General features: G+C 34.4%; 1 protein-coding gene across 1 annotated transcript; it reads left to right on the plus strand.

Annotated features, from left to right (window-relative positions):
• The first annotated feature begins 8414 nt into the window (after positions 1 to 8414).
• On the plus strand, positions 8415 to 22039 carry LOC120337488 (uncharacterized). The gene is made up of 14 exons (XM_039405280.2): positions 8415 to 8821; positions 12294 to 12387; positions 13219 to 13308; positions 14585 to 14661; positions 15084 to 15175; positions 15885 to 15937; positions 16258 to 16352; positions 17089 to 17182; positions 18055 to 18215; positions 18576 to 18666; positions 19081 to 19122; positions 19384 to 19621; positions 20051 to 20221; positions 20928 to 22039. The coding sequence occupies exons 1-14, from the start codon at positions 8628 to 8630 to the stop codon at positions 21116 to 21118; spliced, it is 1683 nt and encodes a 560-aa protein (XP_039261214.2). The 5' UTR covers positions 8415 to 8627; the 3' UTR covers positions 21119 to 22039.
• Positions 22040 to 23389: the final 1350 nt, after the last annotated feature.

The following is a 23389-nucleotide window of genomic DNA, read 5'->3' on the forward strand; positions in this document are numbered from 1 at the left end:
CCTCAATCTATAGACGCAGTTTAGTATGAATAAAGCCAAACAAGAAGGCACGTTGTTGTGTGTTCTCAATCATTAGAGTTCAGGTCGTTTTGACGTGACCTTTTCTACCGTAAATCCGCGAATATTTTTGATGTGGATAGACTACTTGAAGAAAAAATGTTTAACTGCGTCTTGTCTATCAATTCAGTACGACGTAATAAGGTTCGTGATTCTGTAACTAGATTCAATTATTCGTCCTAGGTTTTTATACAGTTATATGTGGTTGACAGCAGAAGTATAGGTTTTGGCACTTTAGATATTGGCAATGGTTAGGATTCATGACAGCGGGAATATGGTTATCATCTTTTCGATAGTGTTTTCGAGTCTGAGTTCGATTACAATTACCGTATTGGCAATCGTTTTGTTTCCGTTTCAAATTATTCGCTCATTTAATGACAGCTATGACAAAACTGTGGCATCAGCGAATCGAAAATTGGCGTAGAACAACTAAAAACGTAGTAGTCAACTTTCAGATGCCCAGCAGCTCAAACTTCCGACTGCAACATTTAACGTCGTATGATTCAAAATTTCCTTCTAAATCTCTAGATTCCGATGCCATTCAAAATTTCAAATTTTTCACACCCTAGATTTGATATCCACGCAAAATAATCAAGTTCATAGGTAGCAGAATATAACCAAAAAGAAAACTGAATCAAATCTAAAAGGAAAACCGTCATTTTTTACGATATTACCAAACGTGGTTAAAGTATAAAACACACCATGGTATCTTTATTTATATATGTACCAGATTTGTTAGAACTATCAGCCTCACCTTAACTACGAACACAGAATCGATCAGAATATATTTGAATTAGTTGACGCATCTTCGACACGATTTTGAATTTTGTCGACTTTGTTGGACGCTGCGTGACACATGACGTCAACAGTTCTCTTACACTTACGTCATATTGTCTGTCAAAAATGTATTGACCACCGCTGTGTGGTGTCCAGCTACTCCGCCTGGTTGGCGACTAGATTCACGAAAAACGGTAAATCAATTATGGATGGATAACATCAATAGGGTTGATATAACATATCGTTAGATATGTTAGATATGATCGTTAGACAGTTTCAGATTTCATGTCTTTTTACATCGATTTTTGAGTAAATAACCCATTTTCAATTCAGTTTCGCGCGTGTATTTTAAATTTTACGAGTCGCCACAGAATTTAACACAATTCATTTGTTTTCAGATTTTCTTTAATACTATAATTTAGATTCGATGCATATAACATATTATGGATTACATTAAGCCACATTGGGTGGTGCAAGATTTCAGCGGACCTGCTGACCAAAGCTGCCCATTTCTAACGATTAAAGATATCTAGGCGCCGATTACTTCCAATACCACCACTACATAGCTGCCGAAAATATTATTAATGAAGAGTGCAGACCTTTGGATGACCTGATAAGTAATACAGAAATAATGGAAAACATGAATCATATAGATTGCGTTGATGGCAACGTTGCAAATCAAGTGTGTTAGTGAAGTACAAGTTGGAGATTAGATTGAGTGTTCAGAATTTAGAAAGTAGGTCATATTTTTTTGCCATTGCAAATAAGAGATCTTAAGTTCAATTTTTGCTCAATATAGTACTCGTAATAGCAATGTTTGGCCGAGCATTGGCTTCCTTGTTTATCTTCGACACAATGACCAATCAGAAATAACATAACGATAACGCAACAAATGAAATTTTAGTAGTCGTTCAGACAGTTTCTCCATTCCAGCATTCTGATAAAATTTCAACTATGATTGTTTTGTTGTTTAACTACTATTTGCGAGTTTTCAGTTATGTGTTAGTAAATATGAAATAACTCAACGGTACTTTTATTGCAAAAAGGTTTCACTTTCTGCTTAGTTTCGGTAACCAGAAAAAACGACCCAAAAAATTGGGGATAAACCAGGCTAAAATTAGCTGTAGGTAGTATTTCAATGCAGTTGCTTGAATATTTTGAAACAAAATTGTGTATTTGAAAAGTCATACCAGTTTACAAGTCTAAGTCACTCAAGTACTGTCAAATAAACAACAAAGATATATTTTGCAATGATATATTATAGATGGTGAATAAAATTGGTTTTCAAAATCTAACTGCAGTTTCAAGTTTAAGTGGGTAGTTTAGTATCGACCATTGCGGGTCACTTAAAATAAGATTCATGTTTTGATGATGAGCCTTAGTGTTTGGTTGTTCGTTAACCTTGTTAGTAAATCATTGATATGGTTTATGACATCTCTAGTGTTAGAATCCTATCCCATGAAAATACGTTGGTATTCCTTAGTTTTGTCTTCACGAAGACCTATAAGTCGAGTGAAATTTCTGAATTTTTCTAACAGTACTAGATTTTATACAATCATCGATTTTAATGACGTATTTATTGAAAGTTATGAAATAGGTGAAACTGTTTCGGTTATATACCTGTAGTGCATGTATTGATCAGTATTAGTTATAAAACATCAATGTTATAGTTTGCAGTTTCAGAAGTGGAATGTGCCTAGTTTTGTGCTATTAGTCGAATGCGCGAGCGATATTAGGAAAGTTCTATTTTTGTAATAATTTTAGACAATTTCTAGTTTTTATTCCCGAATTATGTCACTCATGGTTTATAAATTTTCAAGTCAGATGGTTTTTACGGAAAAGTTGTGACAGGTATTTTTAGGCACAATATTATACATCAGATTATTCCATAAATACGGAAACCATTGTCGAAATAAAATATTAAATATAAGCTACGGATACATCTGAAATCGAACAACGAAGTAAAAGTTCTAAGGACGTTGGATTACAGGGGTGAGCAAGGTTTTTGAACTAGGGGGGGGGGGGGGGGGGGGATTTTGCCTACCTCGACTGGCGGGCCATGTAAGTGTGACGTAAAAAAGTTACATTTTATGAACAACATTTACAGTGTTACAAAAGCAACAGTGGAAAACAATAAGCCTCGTGCCAAAACTAAATTTAACCGCAATTTCTACAAATTCTTCAAGTTATTTTTAGGTGAAGCATCAAAATTTGGTTTCATTTTGGTTGTGGCAGCAACAGGCGGGCCAGATTGAATTACCCAACGGGCCGTATTTTGCCCGCGGGTCGTATTTGCCCATGTCTGCGTTGGAACAATAAAACTAACAGCTAACTAATATGATATGCATAAATAAGCACAACCGCAAACCGGAAAAAATATTCAATTTCATTGAAAACCTAATTGCATCGACGTTACATTAGTTTGATGGTATGTAATTATGATAACACAGTTTAATTTGATCGTGACAGATTGACATTGAATTTCAATTGATTTTTCTCGTAGTAAAGTAAATTATTTCTTCGTAATTATAATATCATTAAGTATTAGATCAAGTGTAAAATTGTCGTTTTAACCGTTTTAAAATAGAATTTCTTTGTTATAATGCAGATAGCCAAACATGAGACAACGATTTTATTTTCTGGTAAAATTGTACCTTTTTAATTTCAACTCAGCCAATTGAGGGATGTAGGTATCAAGTGTATTTTTACAGGATGGATGATCAAATTTCAATTAATTATGTAGAACGAATAAAACCAATGAATAATTTAATTCAGGTATCAAAAACTTGTTTTCTTTGAAATACGATGAGATGAACATTCATTTCAGTGTAGTATTCGTGTAGTGTGAGCTCTTAGTTACTTTTGAGTTGTATAGAAGTATTTTCAGTGAATCTCTACTTTTCCAATGAAGGAGAGTTTATTTTCAATCGAAAGACAAATAAAAACTTAGGCGTGCAAGTTATTGGAATAAAAAATAAGCTCAACTTCAATGCTATGACATCTACCCATGGAATATCTAAAAGCAATACCTTTTGCTATAGCTAATAGGTAAAGGATGTTCGGCATTAAAATATACTTTTAAAGTTTTGAACATAATTTTTTTTTGTGACTGAAATCGCGAAAATTGAGCATATTAGAATGATAAATATCATTAATAATTTGTCACTTATTCATTATATATTATTGCTTTTAGATTCTACCACATTAAGTTATGTATAAATTATCGTATCCTCGTGTTTACAGTAATCAAATTAGCGACTAATTTATATCGACTGTCATTATCAATTTTGAGAAAATTTTAATTATTACATTACAAAAATATTTTTGCCTATTGCTTTACATGATTCGATTACAAAAGTATGTTAGTTTTACCAAAAAATTTTTTATTACCCATTAACAAGTGTGGACCCGAGAAGTCTTCGATTGGCAAGGACTGTGGCAATTGTAAAATATTTTTATTTTACAACCCAAAATTAATTTTTTAATCAAACCTAAAATCAAAATTTGTTATAACTAAAACAAATAATACAAATCATTAATAGCTGAGAATCTGAGTAGGATAACCTGATTTTTGGTAACGGTGACGGTCTTTCTATTCTTGTATTGTCCCACCTGGGTAACAAACATGGGCCGTAACCAGGGGTGGGTGTTAAGTAGGTGTTACGCGCAAACATGGGCCTAACCAGAGGGGGGGGGGATGAAATGTAAATAAGATTTTTTCGTGTTATACATACCAATTTTTCATAGCTTGAATCGCCTTTTGGGACGTTCAAGAATCTTGAAAATCCCCGTTTGCCAGCCTCGGGCCATACCCGCTAGCTGTTACAGACTAGCTTAGCATTTAGAAATTTCGGACTCCCCCTCTTTGAAAATTCCTGGCGACTCCCCTGGTGGTGGTGGCAAACAAACCTCACTTGTCCTAGCCTGAAATAAAAAGAACGAAGAAAAACAGATCAGTTCGGGGTAATGACAGGATTGTACAACGATATAATTCGTCACGAATTGCAAGCTTGAAACGTTTTGTATGAGACTGTTTATATTTACTTCAAAATTGAGGTAACTTTTGTTGAAGTTTTTAAAGCTGTGAATCATGGACGAAATGTACCTAAGATATGAGCAATATTTATCTAGCCCCATTAGCACGAAACTAAGCTTCTAAATATGAAGTAAAATAAATAGCATTTTAGTGTAGTGATGTACCAATAAACTAATTCCGTTAGATCTTGATCAAAAATTGTTGTCAGATTGATGTTTTTGCGGTATCCCGCAAGTACTCACAATTTCAGGTATGTCACCAAACTTTAAACGTTTGAATATACAACCGTTTATTTGCTGAAATCTTTTAGTGACCTTCAAAGACTTTCACTTTAAATTTTTTAGGATTATTCCACGTAGAATCAAAGTACGTTTTTCCATGGTTGGCCTACTCTAGTTATTACCACATATGTACGTTTGTTTATGGCCTGTGTTAAAATATGTACAATTTACTAACAGTAAATGTATATATGTAAAAAACACATCGCGACGGATGATGAGAAACATTTATGATATATTGAGTAAGGGTGAAATATTATGAAATGCCATTATTTGCAATCATGTGATTGAATGCCGTATTTGTTTAAGAGCTCCGGCTGTATTGACATTAAACGATTGTTTAGAGATTTGTCGTTACATCGGTATCAGGAATTGCCTGACGTGGTTTCTATTCAGCTGAAGATCGCAGAGAAAGAACAAAATATAGAACATGACAAGTTCTAATTTAGCAATTTTGTGGGCTACACATATCGGGTTCAATTTTATTTTCATCACCTCACCCAGGGTGAAATAGATTGGGTAGACAATGCGGAACCGGAAATATTGAGGTCATAGAAATTGTAGATGTTAACTTATTGGTAGGCATCATTGGCTGCTAACATAGTGCTTTGCTCGGACGTGAATAAGCGTCATATATATAGAGAAAAAAGCTGAGTCTAAACAGTGAGATCCACACAGAGGAGTTTCAATATGGACAAATAAATGATTTTGAACTCAATTCAGAACATTCAACATTAATAAGTGAATATGGTTTAACAGCTGTTAGTCGGATACACCTTTACGTTTAGATAAGAAATTTGGTCACAATGTCAGGTGTTTCCTACATTTTGGGGTCGCAATTGAGACCGACCGACCGACTGTTGGAGCAATTATAGAAAACCGAATGATAGTTCACTCAGGAATCATTAAAACACAGACTATAGGCGTTGGAATTGCGTGCATAGAAGTGTGCGTTACGATTTTGCAATTAAAAGACGTCAGAAAACCTGGAAAGCTAACTATTTGACCTTATATGGCGGATGTCTTATGACAGCAGATGACCTTATACCCTTTTCATTTTGCACTAATGTCGAAGGTAAATTTTCAATCTTAACTAATTTTGCCTTTTCTTACTTTTGTTTGTTGTTTTTATAATATTTCAAACTATTATTAAGTACAGGATTATAATGTTCATATTTTGAACTATTCAAGGATGTGTCGTCATTTTTATTAATTTCCGTTTTTACTAAAAACATGCGTGGTCTGCATATACTGTAAACTAAAGTGCATGTAAGTGCATTAGCTAAATATGCTAATTTTGATTCTAACTGCACTGTTAAGTATTGTAGAAAACTTTAATGTAATTTCAATGTATTAGACTTGATAATAGGGGTGTACATGTAGACAATTTATTCCTCGGGTTTGCTTGGTATGGAAGAACATCATCTAGCCAAATAAACTAGAATTGAAAATGTTGTATTACTCCAAAATCGAATATAGTTTACAAATTTTTCCAAAAAGTAAATCGTGAATTTCCATGTGAATAAAAGTCAACTTGGTGACGAAAAATGAAAAACTTTGCCACAAAAATTACCTCAATACGTAACACTTCGATGAGGTTCACTCACGGAAGTCCAGAATACGATGCGATTACCGGTGCCCAGATACTGTCTAATACATTGACCTTATAGTGAGGTGATTCACAATATAATTTCAATATAAAATTACAATAAAATATAAGTAAATTTGTGAATATTTTGAAATATCGTGCAGTTGATTAAATAGAAAATTGATTCGCAACAACATCATTACGAATACCTCGTAAAACGCCCAACGTAAAAAGTTTAAGCAATAAAAAATGTGTAATTAATAAGTATTTAATAGTTCATTATTTTATTATATTATACATGAGATAATGTTGACTGACCTCGTTGTATATTAGTAGAGCGGAACATTTTAAATACTTTTAAAAAATCGGTGATTTACATGCATTTTACAGTTACCATATATCAAATCAACAAACGAATTCAGTTGTTGAAAATATGTGTAACTAAACGGTACGTGTACAAATGTATTATTATCTTTGTGTCAAGACTGAACGGAAACCTTCGTTATGTCACATAACAATTATCTAGATATGCATTAACGCATTGAAGTTTGTTAATTTTACTATTTTTCTTGTAGTTATATAAACATCTGCATGTACCCGAATTAGGGCTTATCAACAAGTTTCGTACACATTAGATTGTTTGCGAAAGTTGAATTTATGCATTTTAAAACAATGCAGTTTAGGTAAATAACTCAAACAAAGAGAATATATGACACTTGCAACATATTTGTGGATTTAGAAATAAATATAGATTGTTATGCAGTCTACCCCAGAACACGAAATTATGTAAACACAAATAAAAGCCGTAATTCTTCACGTAGAACAGAAGAACATTAACGATGACTGGGATTGCGAGGATAATAGTTATATTGGGATATTGCCTGAATTGGGAGGGATTTATACTGAAAAGAATGTACCAAAGGGTGCTTCCATGTCTTTAGTTGCGAGGTTATTTTACGTGTTTCAACCCCACGGAACCACGGTTTCTGAAATATCCGACACCAAATAACTTCAAGCAAGCTATACTGATACTTTGATGAGAATTTTGTTGGAAAAGCGGATAACTTGTCCTTTATATACTTTTTTATATGCAGTATATTTCAGTTATATTGAATGACCCTAAAAATATTCCATAGAAAATGGTAGCCAGCAATGAAACTTTTTTTTTGAATATCAAAATTAATGTTTGTCAATTTGAGTGACGTACATATGTTACAGTATTTTTGGACATGGTTGCTTTATATTTTATACAATGCAGTTTCGTCTGGTCTCTATTTTTAGAAATAGCAATGACTAGTGTACAGGAAAGCATTAATGTTTTGGGATATAAAGATGCGTGTGGCAATGGTATAGAATTTGTATAATATGAAAATAGCCCGAATACTTAGTCAAGAAGTAAAGTATAACGGGGAATTTCTGCAAAAATGATGGCAATCCTTGTCAAAAGATTTCAATTTGTTAGAACGTTATTTTTTTGTCATCATAGTAATTCCTATGTGTACATCAAACATGCTATTTATATGCATGATAACAAAAAGCATATTTTAACGAAAATAACTATAAATAGCTCGTAAATAAAAGGATCATATATTTGTAACATTAAAATAATCATCGATTTTATTCCAAATCTTATTTTTCATGATGATTTTTTGTCAATAATTTTATCTATTTGTGACAGATATCTTGATAGAATAAGATACACTTCAAGTCTAGTTTATATTCCTGCAACACGTCAGCCATCTGCTTGCATTATTGTTTATTCATGAGCTGTATCTGATTGTGACGTTTTCATAAAAATAAAATAAAGAAACAAAAGAGTGAGGAGCAAAAAACGAGCAGATTCGTTCTATTACTAAGAAGTCTATGCTTATAACGTTGCAGCGTCCGGGTAATGGAAATCAGTTGGTTTAAAAGTCGCAGAGAATCGGGAATGTCGAATACAACTGTGGACTCAGGGTATGGTGGATCAGTGGGAAGTAACAATGGGAATATTTCCGGGAGTGAAGGGTCAGCAGGTGTGGTACAAATGAGTGGTGTCATGATGAAAAAACCGTTTGGACACCAATCAACTAAATGGTCAAGGAGGTACGTTGATATACCTTTTCTTAACGATTTAGGGCATTTCAGTATTTTTTTTTAATCTCCATTCAGAAAATGCGGTTCACAGGCATTGACTGTGAACTTTATTCATTAGCTGACAAAGTTTTGCGTACGTAAATAGAAAAAATAGCCAAATAAAACTCATTCGATGCGTTAGCTTTGATACGTTATATATCTTGTTAAAATTGAATACGGATAGATTTTAAGATATTTCATTCGGAAGGAAACATAAGAACGTATGTCATGTATAACGTACAGTTGTATCGGATAAACTAAAATCCATATGATTTGAAAAATGGTAAATGGTTTCACATTGTATCTCATCAAATTGAAATAGAGAATTATATCCGTCTCTACGAATTCTTAAAATCTTGGGTTTTGGCCCATACATTCGCAGCTGATGATCTTTAAATTTCAACTACGTTTGTGGCACAGGTATTATGCATATATATATAGAGTAACCATAAAACATTATAAGCGCATCCAGCATAGGAGGTATCTAGAATTCTGATAGGACATTACAACGAGACTCTATTGTCTCAACCCAGTGCCAATGTTGGTAATCTATCATAAACTATTTAAGCAGTATATTATTGAGTGCGTAGTTTGGATATGGAAGAACACAATGCCAAAGTACAAAAAACAATAACTTAGCGTCAAACACTATTCAGCTATTTATGTATTGATACCAAATTTCCAATATAGTAGAAGCTTACGAGACAATCTAAACGCAATTGACCTAATCGTTTTACAATTTACTATATGTTGCTAATTTTAAATCATCGAAATCAAATCTATATTTGTGCGCGTTTATGATAATAATGGAATTTTATGAAACAGACCGACACGTTTTTATCGTGTTGGAAATGCCAGACCAATTGCTGTAATATGCGTTTGTAATTTATTTGGATTGAGTTCCGCTAATGCTGTATGTATGAGCCCAAACTAATGCGATTAGAAGCATATTTAACTCTGGTCCTCGCTTGTCGGAATGTATAGTTTGGTTGTTTTCCCCTTCAATGTTATGCCGTGGAATGAGTCACGTGACAACAAATTCCGGTTTGGAAAGATTTCTCTGATTCAGCATGGTCAGGTATGGGAGATAGAAAAATTCTGTTTCTGAAGATTTTTGGTTTGAAAGCCATGACCTATTGTACGACTCAATATTACTGAGTTAATTATTTGCTATACATTGCAATTCACGAAATCTGAAAACTGAGATTGATATCATTGGCATATACATGGCCACATTTAATATATATGTGTCGTGTATGTTTGGATTGAAAATATGACGTGGGTGCGTTGCTTAGCGATTACCAATCGATGACACACTAGTATTGCGGATGCTAATATAATCCCTTGTAACATACATATCGGCCTGATAAGCTTACTCATCAAATATATCCAAAAATTATGAGAAGTAAATGCAATTTTGACGTAAATAAAGAGGTTTCAAAGTAAATGATTCACCTTATGCACTGATAAGGGATGCATACATCGTGTTGGCGGCAAATAAATAACTTATTTCGACTGTAAGCGAGTACAAATAATGCGTAATATATGATAACATATTATTATAACGGAAGGGTACTCCCGAAGTATGTGAACCAAGATGGCGGACACCGGAACGTTGTATGTGAACCAGGTTAGGGTTGGGTCATAATTTCAGGTACAAATACTACGGGAGTCACTTGGCTAGTCCCCGAACTCGAAGTAGCTCAATGAGCAATAACGTTTTCCATAAATGATTACTCCAAATGTCGTTTAGATAAAATGACTATTGAAATTTTAATTATATTCCATCATCTCGATTGGCATCATATTATGTTAAGGACCAACTAATATATCCGTTTATTTCAGCCATAGGCAGAGACATATCTTATTCGTTCGTTAAACAATCCCACATGGCATGAAACTCTGGGTAAAATTAGAACAATACGTAGATTCCATATAAGGATGTTTCTTCGAATGTTTTTGGAAACATACTGCTTTGTATTCAGTACTTTATACTGACGTTTATTGTTTCCATCTGCATTCTTGTTTCTGTATAGCAGAGGTGGGCAACACATCGATCGTACCTGATTTTAAGTCAACTTTATCAACAACATGCTAAACAATTGTCTTCAACTATATAATTCATTGCTCTTAACTTCTCCACCATCACCCTGGAGTCTATACATTTTGTTCCCAAAAGTAGCAGTAGCGTGGTAACATCCAATTGAAAGTTAATTCTGAATAGTAATTAGCAAACCAAGAATTGTTACTACTCATTTATTATCGATTGGTCGATCGCATTTTATATCGAAAAAAAATTCGGTCGATCTCAGTCAAAGATAGGTTGGCTACCCCTGCTATATAGCAATCGAAGTAGCCTTTGAATAAGAATGTCTAAGAAATCATAAGAATAAATATCTTCTTCTCAGAAAATTAGTTGGCATTGGATCGTTGTTACGTTCCCTCTAAAAAATTCTCATTTTTGTCATAACCGATAGGTGGTCGTAATCCACTTGAAAGGGAATGGTGCCTGGCTATGCGTGATTACTTTTTTTTACCCTCTAGCTAGGTAACAGAAATTCATATCTATGCGACAGCCCAATAGCCCTCTACTGAAGAGGGGGTCATTCAAATGGTGATCGGGGCAACTTATTCATTTATATTTTATATAGTGCCAGTTCGGAACAATATTAAAATCTGTAAGACCACGTTCATTTCTGACATTAAACGTATTAATAATTAACTTATTGGATTAATCCAACTACTGAGCCTACTTCGGACTCTAAGATAATGTGGGCTTTATCACTTGAGCCGTAAGCGTATCTCTGAATTCTACTCAAAAGAGTGAGTCAGTTAACAACTCTTCGTTCGTGACTCACTCCCGTACAATTGACTGAAAACTGATGAGCTTCAGTTTTTCACACACAATACACATTGAGACATTGGGCGTTGACCTTGGGCCGGATTAGGGGTTGAGCTTGAAATCAAAAACAAAAATATTTCTTTAAAACAACAATGCAAATACGTTCATATACTTTGTACGAAATATGATAAATCTGGCAAGGAGTGATATATATTCGTGTTTGACTGTTTTGTTCAATTTTTCGGATCTTGTCTTCTTTTTAAACTGGTATTGTCCAAATCCAAATTAGTGGTCAAAATGTGGGGCGACGTATAACATGTTACACATGCTTTTAATATAGTTAATTATATATAAGCGTGTCAGATCAACGGTCATTTTTACTAAGAAGATCTATCACGTTATCCTTTGATTCTATGTTTTACTCCCTTCTGTTTAAAACACTCCAGATCTTTTTACCAATGAGAATACAGCTGAATAAAAATGACGAATAACAAATCCATAAAAAACTCGAAGATAAATATTTTTCGTAATAAATTGACACGCACCATACTTTTTTTAGTTTTTCAGCAGCTAATTTTATTTCGTTACGTTTTTTTTTAGATTCTTCATCCTAAAAGAAGGATATTTATTATATTATGCGGAATCAGAGAAGAAAATTTTCGATACGAAGAAAATATTCAATATACATCCAAAGGTAGTGTATATATAGCTAGCTCATTATATTGTTCATGTGTACGTGATTTTGGTTTGGTAAACTCTGTATTACACAGTATAAGTTCAAAGGTTATCTCAAAATTGTACCTATGATACGATGCGGTGTAGACACGCGTCGTCAATAAGAAGAGTGAAAAGTTGATGTTTGATTTTTGGTACTTCCGAAGTATGTGAACCAAGATGGCGGACACCGGAACGTAGTATGTGTAACACGTTAGGGCTAAGCCATAATTTCAGGTAAAAATATTACGGGAGTTACTTGGCTAGTCCCCGAACTCGTAATATAACTAAATTAAGGAAAATAGGAATAAAATTATGGCCTAACCCTAACCTGGTAAACATACTATACGTTTCGGTGTCCGCCATCTTGGTTCATATACTTCGGGAGTACCAAATTTCCTATGGTTTATTTGATACATGTTTTGAAATTGTACGGTGCGGTGCAGACAAACGTCGTCATTGAGAAGAGTTGATAAAAATGTAATTCCAATTTCTATTCTGATCATTATTAGATCGAGATCGCTCTAATATATAACGACGTGCTATGCGTGACTCAGTTACTATTTAACCAGGTCAAAGGACAATGAGACGATGGTAATTTGTTGCATTGTGGTGAATCGGTATACAGATTGTCCGAGCTAGATATTTCAAATCAAGCATGACAAATACTGCAAGCAATTGCTTGGGCCTACAGTGTCACCATAATACTGAATTGTTTATCTGAATTTCTATACTACTCGGAAAATAGACCAATTTTCAATTAAACTTTTTGTTATGGCGTTCATTGATTTGTAATATTATTATTGTTCAGGGAGTGATACCTCTTGGAAACTGTACGATTGAAAATGTAACGTTACCTGGAATGCCACATTGTATCAATATCTCACATCCCGAGCTAAAGGTAAGTCAATACTAGTTCTTAATACTTTTATTCGGGTTTAGCTGGAAAATGGGTGCTGTCCGGAAAAAATTAGGCGGATAATATAGTATAGTTTTCAGACATGAAGTGGCCATATGCATCAGTATCTTATATAGTTTTTTTTAAACAACCTTTTGGTTTGAAAAAATCACTATCTCCGCAACTGATGAACCATTCGAATTCATATGTTCAGTACACAAAGATGGTAGACGTCGCCAGATGACTCTAACTTTTATTTATTCTAATTCACGTGAACACTGTTGTTATCTCAGCGCTGAGCCGCATTGTTGTGTGAGCTGCATGGGCTGACGGTACTACGCTTAGTTATCGGTCCTTATATTTGATATATTATATTTTTGTAGCTAGTTTTCACCACAGCAACATTGAAAATACGCTATGAAACATTTTGCAACCTTCCAGTACACTTAATTCTATTTTCAACAAGCGCTATTTGTATTTACAAAGATGACTTAGATTTGAACGTACGAATTCATGATTTATAGATTATGACGCGAGGAAGTATAACAGACATATTTACTAACCACATCCCGGTTAAATATCCGACATGACAACGCGTGTGGACTTACTTTTAAAAATCAGTCAAGATATGTGAAATCATCTTGGCAACTATAGCTCAAATGTATAATTTGTATTCCAGAACTTGTTCATTGCTCTATGACTCCCACGCTTCATATATAAAAAATATTTCTACCGCTAATCACAACAAAAATGACATCCGTATATGATAAAAAATTTTGTATGTACTTTGGCGGTGTCGTGCTTACTAAGAATCTAATAACAAGCTATATTTCATAAACTCTATACTAATCGACAAATAATGTACATATCATATTGCTAATAGTAATAATATAAACACCAGGAGAAAAGTAATATATATCTGAATTTTGGAACTTGTAATGAAAAATGCAGGTGATGATTTCTCCGCAATCTGTAGCTATTTTAGCAGAAATAAAGCTTAGCCTTGGCTTAATACGAATCCTTGCCTCCTTCCAGGGGGTTTGTAGTACAAGACTAGCAACAGTTAGGGCTGAACGAACCTGTTTGCTTGTTGGACGTGAAATGTACATATGGCTCATTTTGTTATTATGTTGTGTTCATCATGCTGCTAGTATTTTTCTTCTTGATAGAATTCATTGTCATATATTGGGATATTTTGGATAGATGATTGTGTGTAATTGATTACCCTTCTATATTTTAGTTTATAGAATTCTTATTAACCATATTTGTTAACATTCAGTTGCAAGTACGTGTCGCTGCTGACGACGAAGAAACGAGGAAGATGTGGCTTCGTGCAATGGATAGAGCAACAAAAGTGTAAGCGTTTGCGTAATGATATCAGTAGAGTACTTCAAGGCTGCATGGTAAAACGATTACCCAAAGATGTCGTTAATTTGTGGTCAAAGTTTGTGGACCGGAAATGCACACAATTTTTTTGAAAAATTGTTGGGAAAATTCTCCGTTATACGTAACTGATGAATCAATTAATACCGAATTTTCAATACGTAAATATGGAATAAACCGCTAGGAAGTCATCGAATTTAATTCATCAACCCTAATTTTGTTATTTCCTATAAGATGATTGTACTTGAATATACTTGAATACTTGAATATTTGCCTCCTGCTTTGAAAAATTGCAATACACAAAATGCTGAAAATGTTAATTTATTGCACTTGTTATCGCTGTCAAACCATTATATTTTGCAAATTATGTTTGATTCCCCCCATATCTTTTCCAGGACTGTAGAAAACTCGGGATTATCAGAAACAATGATTAAATCATTACAAGAACAGAGTTTGCAATTAGCAAGAGAAAGACAGGAATATGTTGGTATGTGTTATATTGCTTTATTATAAATATATCCACATTTTAGATTCTATTAGTTTTTTTTTGTATTTCCACTGCTTATCTACGAAAATATTTATTACAAGCAGGCATTTCAGTAGAAGCTAGAAAAACTGGAGAGTTGGTTGCTTCGCCTGTTTTTGTTTCACCTTTGTAGGTTCTATGTCCTAATGATTAGTGACTTGGGCCTAGCTGAAGTCGCTCTTCCGTTCAATATCTGTAAAGAGTAGTCGGTCGGCTATAGATAGTTTAATAAATTTGCCGACTTAGCAGAACAAATGTGATTCAGCTTCAGCTAGCATAATCCAGAGATGCCATTCATGTTTGACCATGTATGAACGAAAATTACGTGATTGCCCGATTACGAAATAAAACAATTAATGATTTACCTATATATCGAGTAGAATAAATACTCACAGTAATTCTCTTATTCTTTGTCTTAAGAATGGGTTTTACATTTCCTTTGCTCCAAACTTAGCATCTGACATACGAAACTAAAATTAAAGGGCAACGTACTTATCAATTGACCCACAGTTTTCTATCATATCTAGTTTGTGTTTCGAATGTTTTCACCGCGAAAAGATTTATGCGTCACAGTAATTCAATGCCAATGAATGTTTCTAAATTATCAATGCAGCATTCATTGAATTGAAAGTATTCTGACAATATTGAAATCAAACTTTCTATATTGTAGATAAATTTATAAACGAAGCAGAGGAACTAGGAGCAGAAAGAGAACTTCGTGAGGTATGTTATCACAACTGTTATGCAGCATATATCAATAATTTATTTGTTGATTAATTTTTACTACCACGGGTAAAATGCCAAGCAAAATTGGAAGGCAGTAGCTCACTCTTTAAACGATTCTTTTCACCTGGCACAAGCTGTAATAAATTAGACAGGCTGTAACGAACTGAAACAAACAAAAATAAGCATGTTAGATCTCGAGGAGCATCCACCTTGTTTTCTTCGAAGATAGAGTTGAAATACGCTAAAAAATCCCCGAATCGTAACAGCGATAACACTGCAATTTCTATCTTCGCGCTTAATCAATTGAATATGTTCAGGCATTGGAAGAATTCAACCAAGAATTAGAAGAAGAAAACGCAAGAATTGAAGGAATGGTCGAGGAATTACAAGATGCTCACAATCAAGTTAAGAAGTAAGTACGAAGAGTAGAATCTTTTCATATTTCAAATTATGATTTAAATTATATTCAATCCGATATGACTTCAGTTATATTACGTAGACTGTGTGGACTAGCTATACGTCGAGATAAACTACTTTTTGCACAAGTTGTGGTTTATTTACTCTTTTTCGTATGCCTGAACACTCTGGGTAGTGACGTAGGCACATTGCATATAACCGATATATTTAATGAAAGCACGGCTGAAGGGATTAGGAAACACTTTTCGAAAGTTTGTGAAAAATTGATAAACAAAAAAAATCCAATTTAATTTATTCATTTTGAGACTATTACCGGCACACCTCTAGACAAGGGTCCACAGTCACGTTGCAATTATTTTTTCATTTTGACTTGAATAAATGCGATTTTCTTTATTATTGAACAAAATATTTCTGAGAAAGTTTACAATTCCAAAGTATTGGATTATGATTTTCAAATACCATACCATGTTGTTATGCCGAAATTAGTATTTAGGGAACAGTTCAAAATTTCATCTTGACATACAAACTTTACCTATGATTTGAAATTTTCTTCTTCTGAAATGTATGTCAAATTTTAACAAATAGACTTTTGATCTCGATTATTGGAGTTATTATTTAAATATATTCAATCGTTCCTGAGATATTTTTTATGATGTTTAAAGAAATACAAGTAGACAATACATTGTACAAATAATTACTTTGTTAGAAATTTAAATGTTCTCTTTAATCAGTGAATTGTTGAAAGCGATTGAATCAAGCAAAGCTCTCGAAAAAGAAAGAGAAATAATGAGATCAACAACGAAAGATTTACAGAAAAGTTTGGAGGTGGGTAGTTTTAACTTAAAGTAATTTACACATGGACCAAGCAGCATTCGAAATCTTTGAACACTGACCATTAATTTGTAAAAGATCATATTATCTTTAAGCTGTTATATTTTTCCAAGTATGGCCATGCCCTATATATGCCACTCGAGAGAATGGTGTCATCACAAAAAATAAGTTTAAATGTGGAATACAAAGCTTGTCAATATCGTTAATAGATACCAGAAAACATCGCATGACATCAAACGTTGTTCCATAGCCTTGTTGCAATAAAATATATGACTGTATAATCTCAAGTTATGACCAAGCTATTGACGATCTGAGTGCAACGCGGAAGTTACATTTTGCTCACCATGTTTCTGTTTCAATCAAATTGACTTGGCGACAGAATGATGCTATATCATACTATCATACTTAGTAGATACTGACTCATAATTTTATAAAACCGGGACAAATTGGTAGAAGCGATTTCGTCTAACTTTTGAAGATGCTGAGCAGTGATAAAACGATTTAAGTATTAATTTGAACCTTATTTCTGAAAATAATAACGTCGGCAAATTACATCGTTTTGCTAACACCGGTTGTGCCTTATTTATTATCAACATAACTTTCCTGTGTGTTAATCATTTATCTGCGACATAAATTCTATATGCACTTTGGCCAATACAGTTTGTTTGATAAAGCAGTAATTCATATATCGTCTATGTTGACTCTGATATGAATAGATAGACCACCTTTATAGCTTTTGTTACTTTGCTTTCGTATACTTTGCTGCCATATAAATTACTTGTTCCCAAGTTCTAACTAATACAGTTTCCACTAATTCTGGGGCAAAACCACGTTGGGGAAATTAAATCCTAATTCATCGTTTCTAGGCCCTGTCCAGTGAGAGAGCAGCCATCATACAAAAATTACAGGATCACGAGGCAAAGGCAGAAATGCCAGCTGAGCGAAATGCTGAACTTGCGCGACAACTAGCTGCCATTGAACAAAAAGCCATAAGTCTGGAGAAAGATAAAGAGGCTATTCGTCTCAAGTAAGAATATGTTAGGTCGAATATTGGGAATAAATTGTAAATTTGTAGATGATTAATGTCCGTGATGATTTGTATGACGCGGCATGAAAATGATACGACATGCATTTAGCATTGACTTATTATATATTTCTGTTATCTGCTCTTTTCTTGTACGATTGAGACAAGGATGCTCCGTCGCAATGCCATTACACAAACCAAAACGTTTACATCCAGTGAATGGAATATGTTAAACAAATCCTCACCTCGTCCAAGACACGTTTGTGCTGCGTCCATTAAAGTCAATCCAGACGGTCATGCATCATACTGCCCTGTTGTAAAGTCTCACTGCTTCGTAAATTTATTTTATGTACTATCCCTTAGACTTGAAGAAAACCAAAGAATGTCGACGGACATACTGAAGGAAAGAGAAGCAATATCGCTAGAAGCCGAAGAATTAAAATCTGAAATGCAGGTACAATTTAGTATATATTATTTTTTTAAATACATTTCTGCGATTTTTTCACAATTCAAAAATTAATCTTTTATAAATATTTTCATTTCAATACCTTCCCACTAGTAGAAACAATCGCTTACCAAATTTCAAAAAAAAGGTGAACACATTTACGGGAAGAGGGACATCATATTTGGTTATAGACAGTAACTAAAGATTCTAATAAAAAATTGAGAATTAAAAGCTCGCGAGTTTGGGTTTTTGGATGAATGTTATTAGCACATGTTACTGAGTACGGTTTTAGCGACTTTTCGTCTAACATAGACCACTAGAGAGAGCCACCCAGTACACCAGTAGGCTGGGTTATCTGTGAACCGCGTCATAAAGTATTGAATTCAGCGTTATAATATAAATGTGATTGTAACTTTGTTTCAGAATCTCTCAGTTGAAAAGAAAATTGCAGAAAAAGAATTGAAGGTAAACTATTATATCACCCAAATAAAAATTATTAACATTAAAACGAGAATATCGGTCGGAGACCGAATACTTATCGATGAAAGTTAGGGGATTCCCCATTTATTCACTCTGACTCAATAGTGACACCGCGTGTCCCATCACCAATTAATTAATAACCGATCTTAAGATCGATAAGTAACAATACCGAGGGAGTAATACTAACACAGACTAGACACGTTGTTACGAAGGAATCTCAATCACAATTCCGAATATTTTTATCAGGAAGAGATCGTCGCTCGAATGGAGCTTCAGCGCGAACTAGAAGAATGCAAAGCCGCTTTGAAACGTTTGGAAGAAAAAGCTTTGAGTAACGCTCAGCTTGCAAGAAAGCCGACTCAAAATGGCGTAGAAAATCACGGTACTGATACCAGCCCAGCTTCGAACAAGTCAACGATTGAACAGCAGAAAGAAGCGGCGGAAAGCAACGAACAAATACTTCGTGATGTAAAGAGTTTGAGAGGTAAACAGTAATATAAAAGATCACTGTTGTATTTTAAATCAGCTATTTCCAAAATATACCGGTACTACTAAAATTAACTCTAATACAGTTGCAAGCTATCTGTCCCTGTTAGAAACGAGGGCAATGCTTGAATATGTGGGCATGAAATATGTGCATCGGTGCCGGCAAGCACTTAGCTAACCAACGAGTTTGCCTCAAAGTTTGGCAAGCGCGACGTGAACAAAGTGTTTCCATACAGTACAAAAAGAATTCCATGAATTAGAATAATACAGCAAAATTTTAAATGAAATATTGGGTACCATATAGAACTCAGAAGAAGTTAATTATAAGTTTATAATGGAATGGTAATCGGATAGAAGCATGATTCGACATATGATCGAGTTATGTTATTGGCTATCATTATGCATTCTGACTTGAAATATCTTTCAGCATTCTTTGAAAATTGTGCTCGCGAAAATACAATTGAGGACATGCCCGTACCTGCAGTCAGGCGTTCAACGACATCTGGCACTGTGAAAGATAATCCTACCGAATCAAGTGAAACGGAAAAACAAACGCCGGTACCGGAGAAATCAGCTGCTGCAAAAGCGTATGCGAGAGGTGGGTGATGGTCGATTGTTCAATTATAAACATTTGGGGATGGTGTAACGAAATCTGCTTTAACTAGAAGTTGAAAAAAATCATTACTCATCGTGTGCTTTGTACATGGTTGTACATACATTCTGCTGAATCTAAAACTCTTCTTTTTCAAATATAATCATTGTGTTTAGGGCCATGCGTTGTTTGATGTTTTCGCTGCAAATAAGTCCCATAGGCAAGTAGATAATGATGTGTGTATTTAAGCTATCGTTAAAATTCTTATTTATATTGTTAGCTGCGTTGTGAGATATCACAATATCACAAAGCTACTTTGGGAAAAATTTCCATTTTTGCACTCCGTGAAGAGCGACGCCAATACGATTATATCGAATGCGATAACGATAACGATCATCGTACCTATTTACCGAACAAGTTCAAAAACTACTCCGAAAATCTTCTGCATCTGAAAATCTCTATTCGAACTATTTTGAGTTCTGAAAGCATAAGAAACCCAGTGAAAATAGTTGAATCCTTATCAGACACGATGTCTATGAAGCGTAAATCTTGAACAGTGTTGCGCGGAAATTTGATCGTTTGCTAATATTGAATAGCCAAAGATTGAAATTTATTCCATTGAATGCTCACTCTGGAATACAGAGATATGCATACAAATCCCGTACCATGGTGTTGTTTCGTCAATTTCTAATAATTCAATCCGTTTTTACAGCTTCAATAATGCGGCGACGAGTACAATCAACACGGTGCAAATCTATGGTTCTAGGAGAGGAATTTACTCTCGCACCACTCTCTAGGGAACAAAGTACCAGAAGAAGTGCTTTGTTGGCGGCGAGGCATAAACGATCTTTATCTTTGTCTGGGAAAAAGAAATCCGAGGCAGCAAGAATGAACGTTGCATAAGGATACATTTTGATTCATATATAAATAATTTTTGTTTTTGAACGTTCGGAAATTTGAGAGGGGTTCTTACCGTAACAAAAAGTAGTGGGATACCCAAACAATTAAACATTACGTTGGTAAAGTTGCGATGATCTTGTGCGTTATGGGTAATTTTTGATTCTAAAACTCTAATAACGACTCAATTTTTGAGCAATATATAAGTTACTTGAAACAACAATCTTTCGAATTGTATGTTTTCTAATTCGCATAAGCCGATACCATCAAGTTCAAAGACATTCATGGTTTTTGAAATATATTCCATTGCGTCTCTCGTTAATTTCTGATGATTCTCTACTTTACTACTTTCTACATTCCAAATTATTCATATCGTAGTTTTTGATATTGATTTGTGAAGAACAAATGACTAAATTGGTTAATTAATTAATTCTGAGATTCGTCAAATCGTTCAGCATCTAATTTGAAATTATCTTACAATATTTGATTTAGGAAATTTCAAACAAGCTCAAAATAAGAGTTTAATCGTTTGAAATGACATATTGTTCCCTGTCAGTATTGACAACTTACATTCACCCATTCTGGTCTTTGAGTATTGAATAGTTTCAAAATTTGAAGTTTGAATATCGTTTTACGAATCGAAGAATTGCCATTATAAATTAGGCTTATTTCAATTTATGAGCCGAATCAAAACTTTTAACCCCAATGAACTTGCCTTTTCAGAGTGGCAGCATGATCCAACCAAGCGCGACAAATCTTATTCTTGAATCAAATGTTTTTAAACTAACTCTCACTGTTCTAATTATTCTACTAATTATTTGTTTGTATTTTATTTTGATTTTTAAAATCCTTTGTAAAATTTTCCTGAAATTTTTCTCATTTCCATTTTCATTGATCTCGATAATTTTTAATAAATGCGAATCGAAATCGCGCTTTTGTTGTTTATGGTAGAGGTGGTAATGAGGGGGAGAAAACTACGTTACGCGTATTTTTGAGATACAGGAAACTCGTAAGACAGCAACTTTTTTGAATTGCATGGTATAGTCTCGTTTATTCCTGCTATAACATCTTTGCATTATACTCACAGGGAACCACTAGCACGAAGGCGTTGAGGAAGGATATCATTTTACGTCGCCAGTATTTGATTTGCTTTTATCTATATTTATAGTTATAGCCTACCATTCAGACAACTGAACAATCGCACTGTTTAATTCTTAAATCTTCTGAAATAAATAACTGGGGTTCCGCTTTGACAAGAAATACTTCAAACCAACTTGGTTGCATCAATAATTGATACCATGTTTGATAACTAGACTAACTGGACAGGATACCTGGCTAACCAATCCCATACCAGACATGGACTGGTAACCGGACGCGAGGCCGTGTTACTCCGTAAAATTACGCCGTCTTATCGACTTTAGTAATAATATATAATAACATATATATTCTGGAGTTGAAACCCATTACACTTTTGGTCGGATATATTTTATGAGCATCAATGTACAGCACGAACAAACGCAGCATGGTAATTGACGAGTTTATTAGCCTCACTTGCTAAGCATGATGTTGATAAAAAAAATCTATTAATTAAGTAATATTCTGACGGCAGTATCCCCGTCAGCAACCGTGGCGCATGGAAAGCGTTTAGGTGCCGTTAAACGTAACTCTAGTGCGTTTGAATCCAAGAGGATATACCAGGCTGTGATGATAGTCGGGGAAAGGAAGTGGTAGTCAGAGTTCTGGAGTCAATAAAAGGAGCAAAAATATCTGGCCAAAAATCAGGTGGTGGCATAGGAAGGTCAGGATCAGTGGCGGAAAGAAGTATATAGTGGCCAATATGTAGGATGAAGTGAGCAAGCCGGTTGACAGCCAGACTATGATCAGTGGCATTAAGAAGAACAGAGTTGCCAGGAGACAGGGAAATAATATAGGAAGAAAGAAAGTCATTCAAACAGTCGGACTGGGATTGGTGGCAGAAGAACAGAGTGCCCAGGATACAGACAGTAAAAAATTGTGTAGGCTGCTCTGTGAAGGTACAGGAGTTAGGGTGAGGTAAGTCAGTAAATAAACAACGAGTTCGACGCCCTACAGGAGTTAGGGTGAGGTAACTCAATAAATAAACAAAAAGCTCGTCGCCCGTACCGATAGCTCTACACACACTTACTTCGTCTACCAACGTTGGTAAAAAATAGATAATTTTTCTCAAAATAATCTACGGAACCAGCAAAAAATTTATTCATTCCTAATCGTGCATTTTTAAGCCTACAGAGATCACCC

Source organism: Styela clava, chromosome 10, assembly GCF_964204865.1.
Source record: "Styela clava chromosome 10, kaStyClav1.hap1.2, whole genome shotgun sequence".
In the NCBI taxonomy this organism is placed as follows: domain Eukaryota; kingdom Metazoa; phylum Chordata; class Ascidiacea; order Stolidobranchia; family Styelidae; genus Styela; species Styela clava.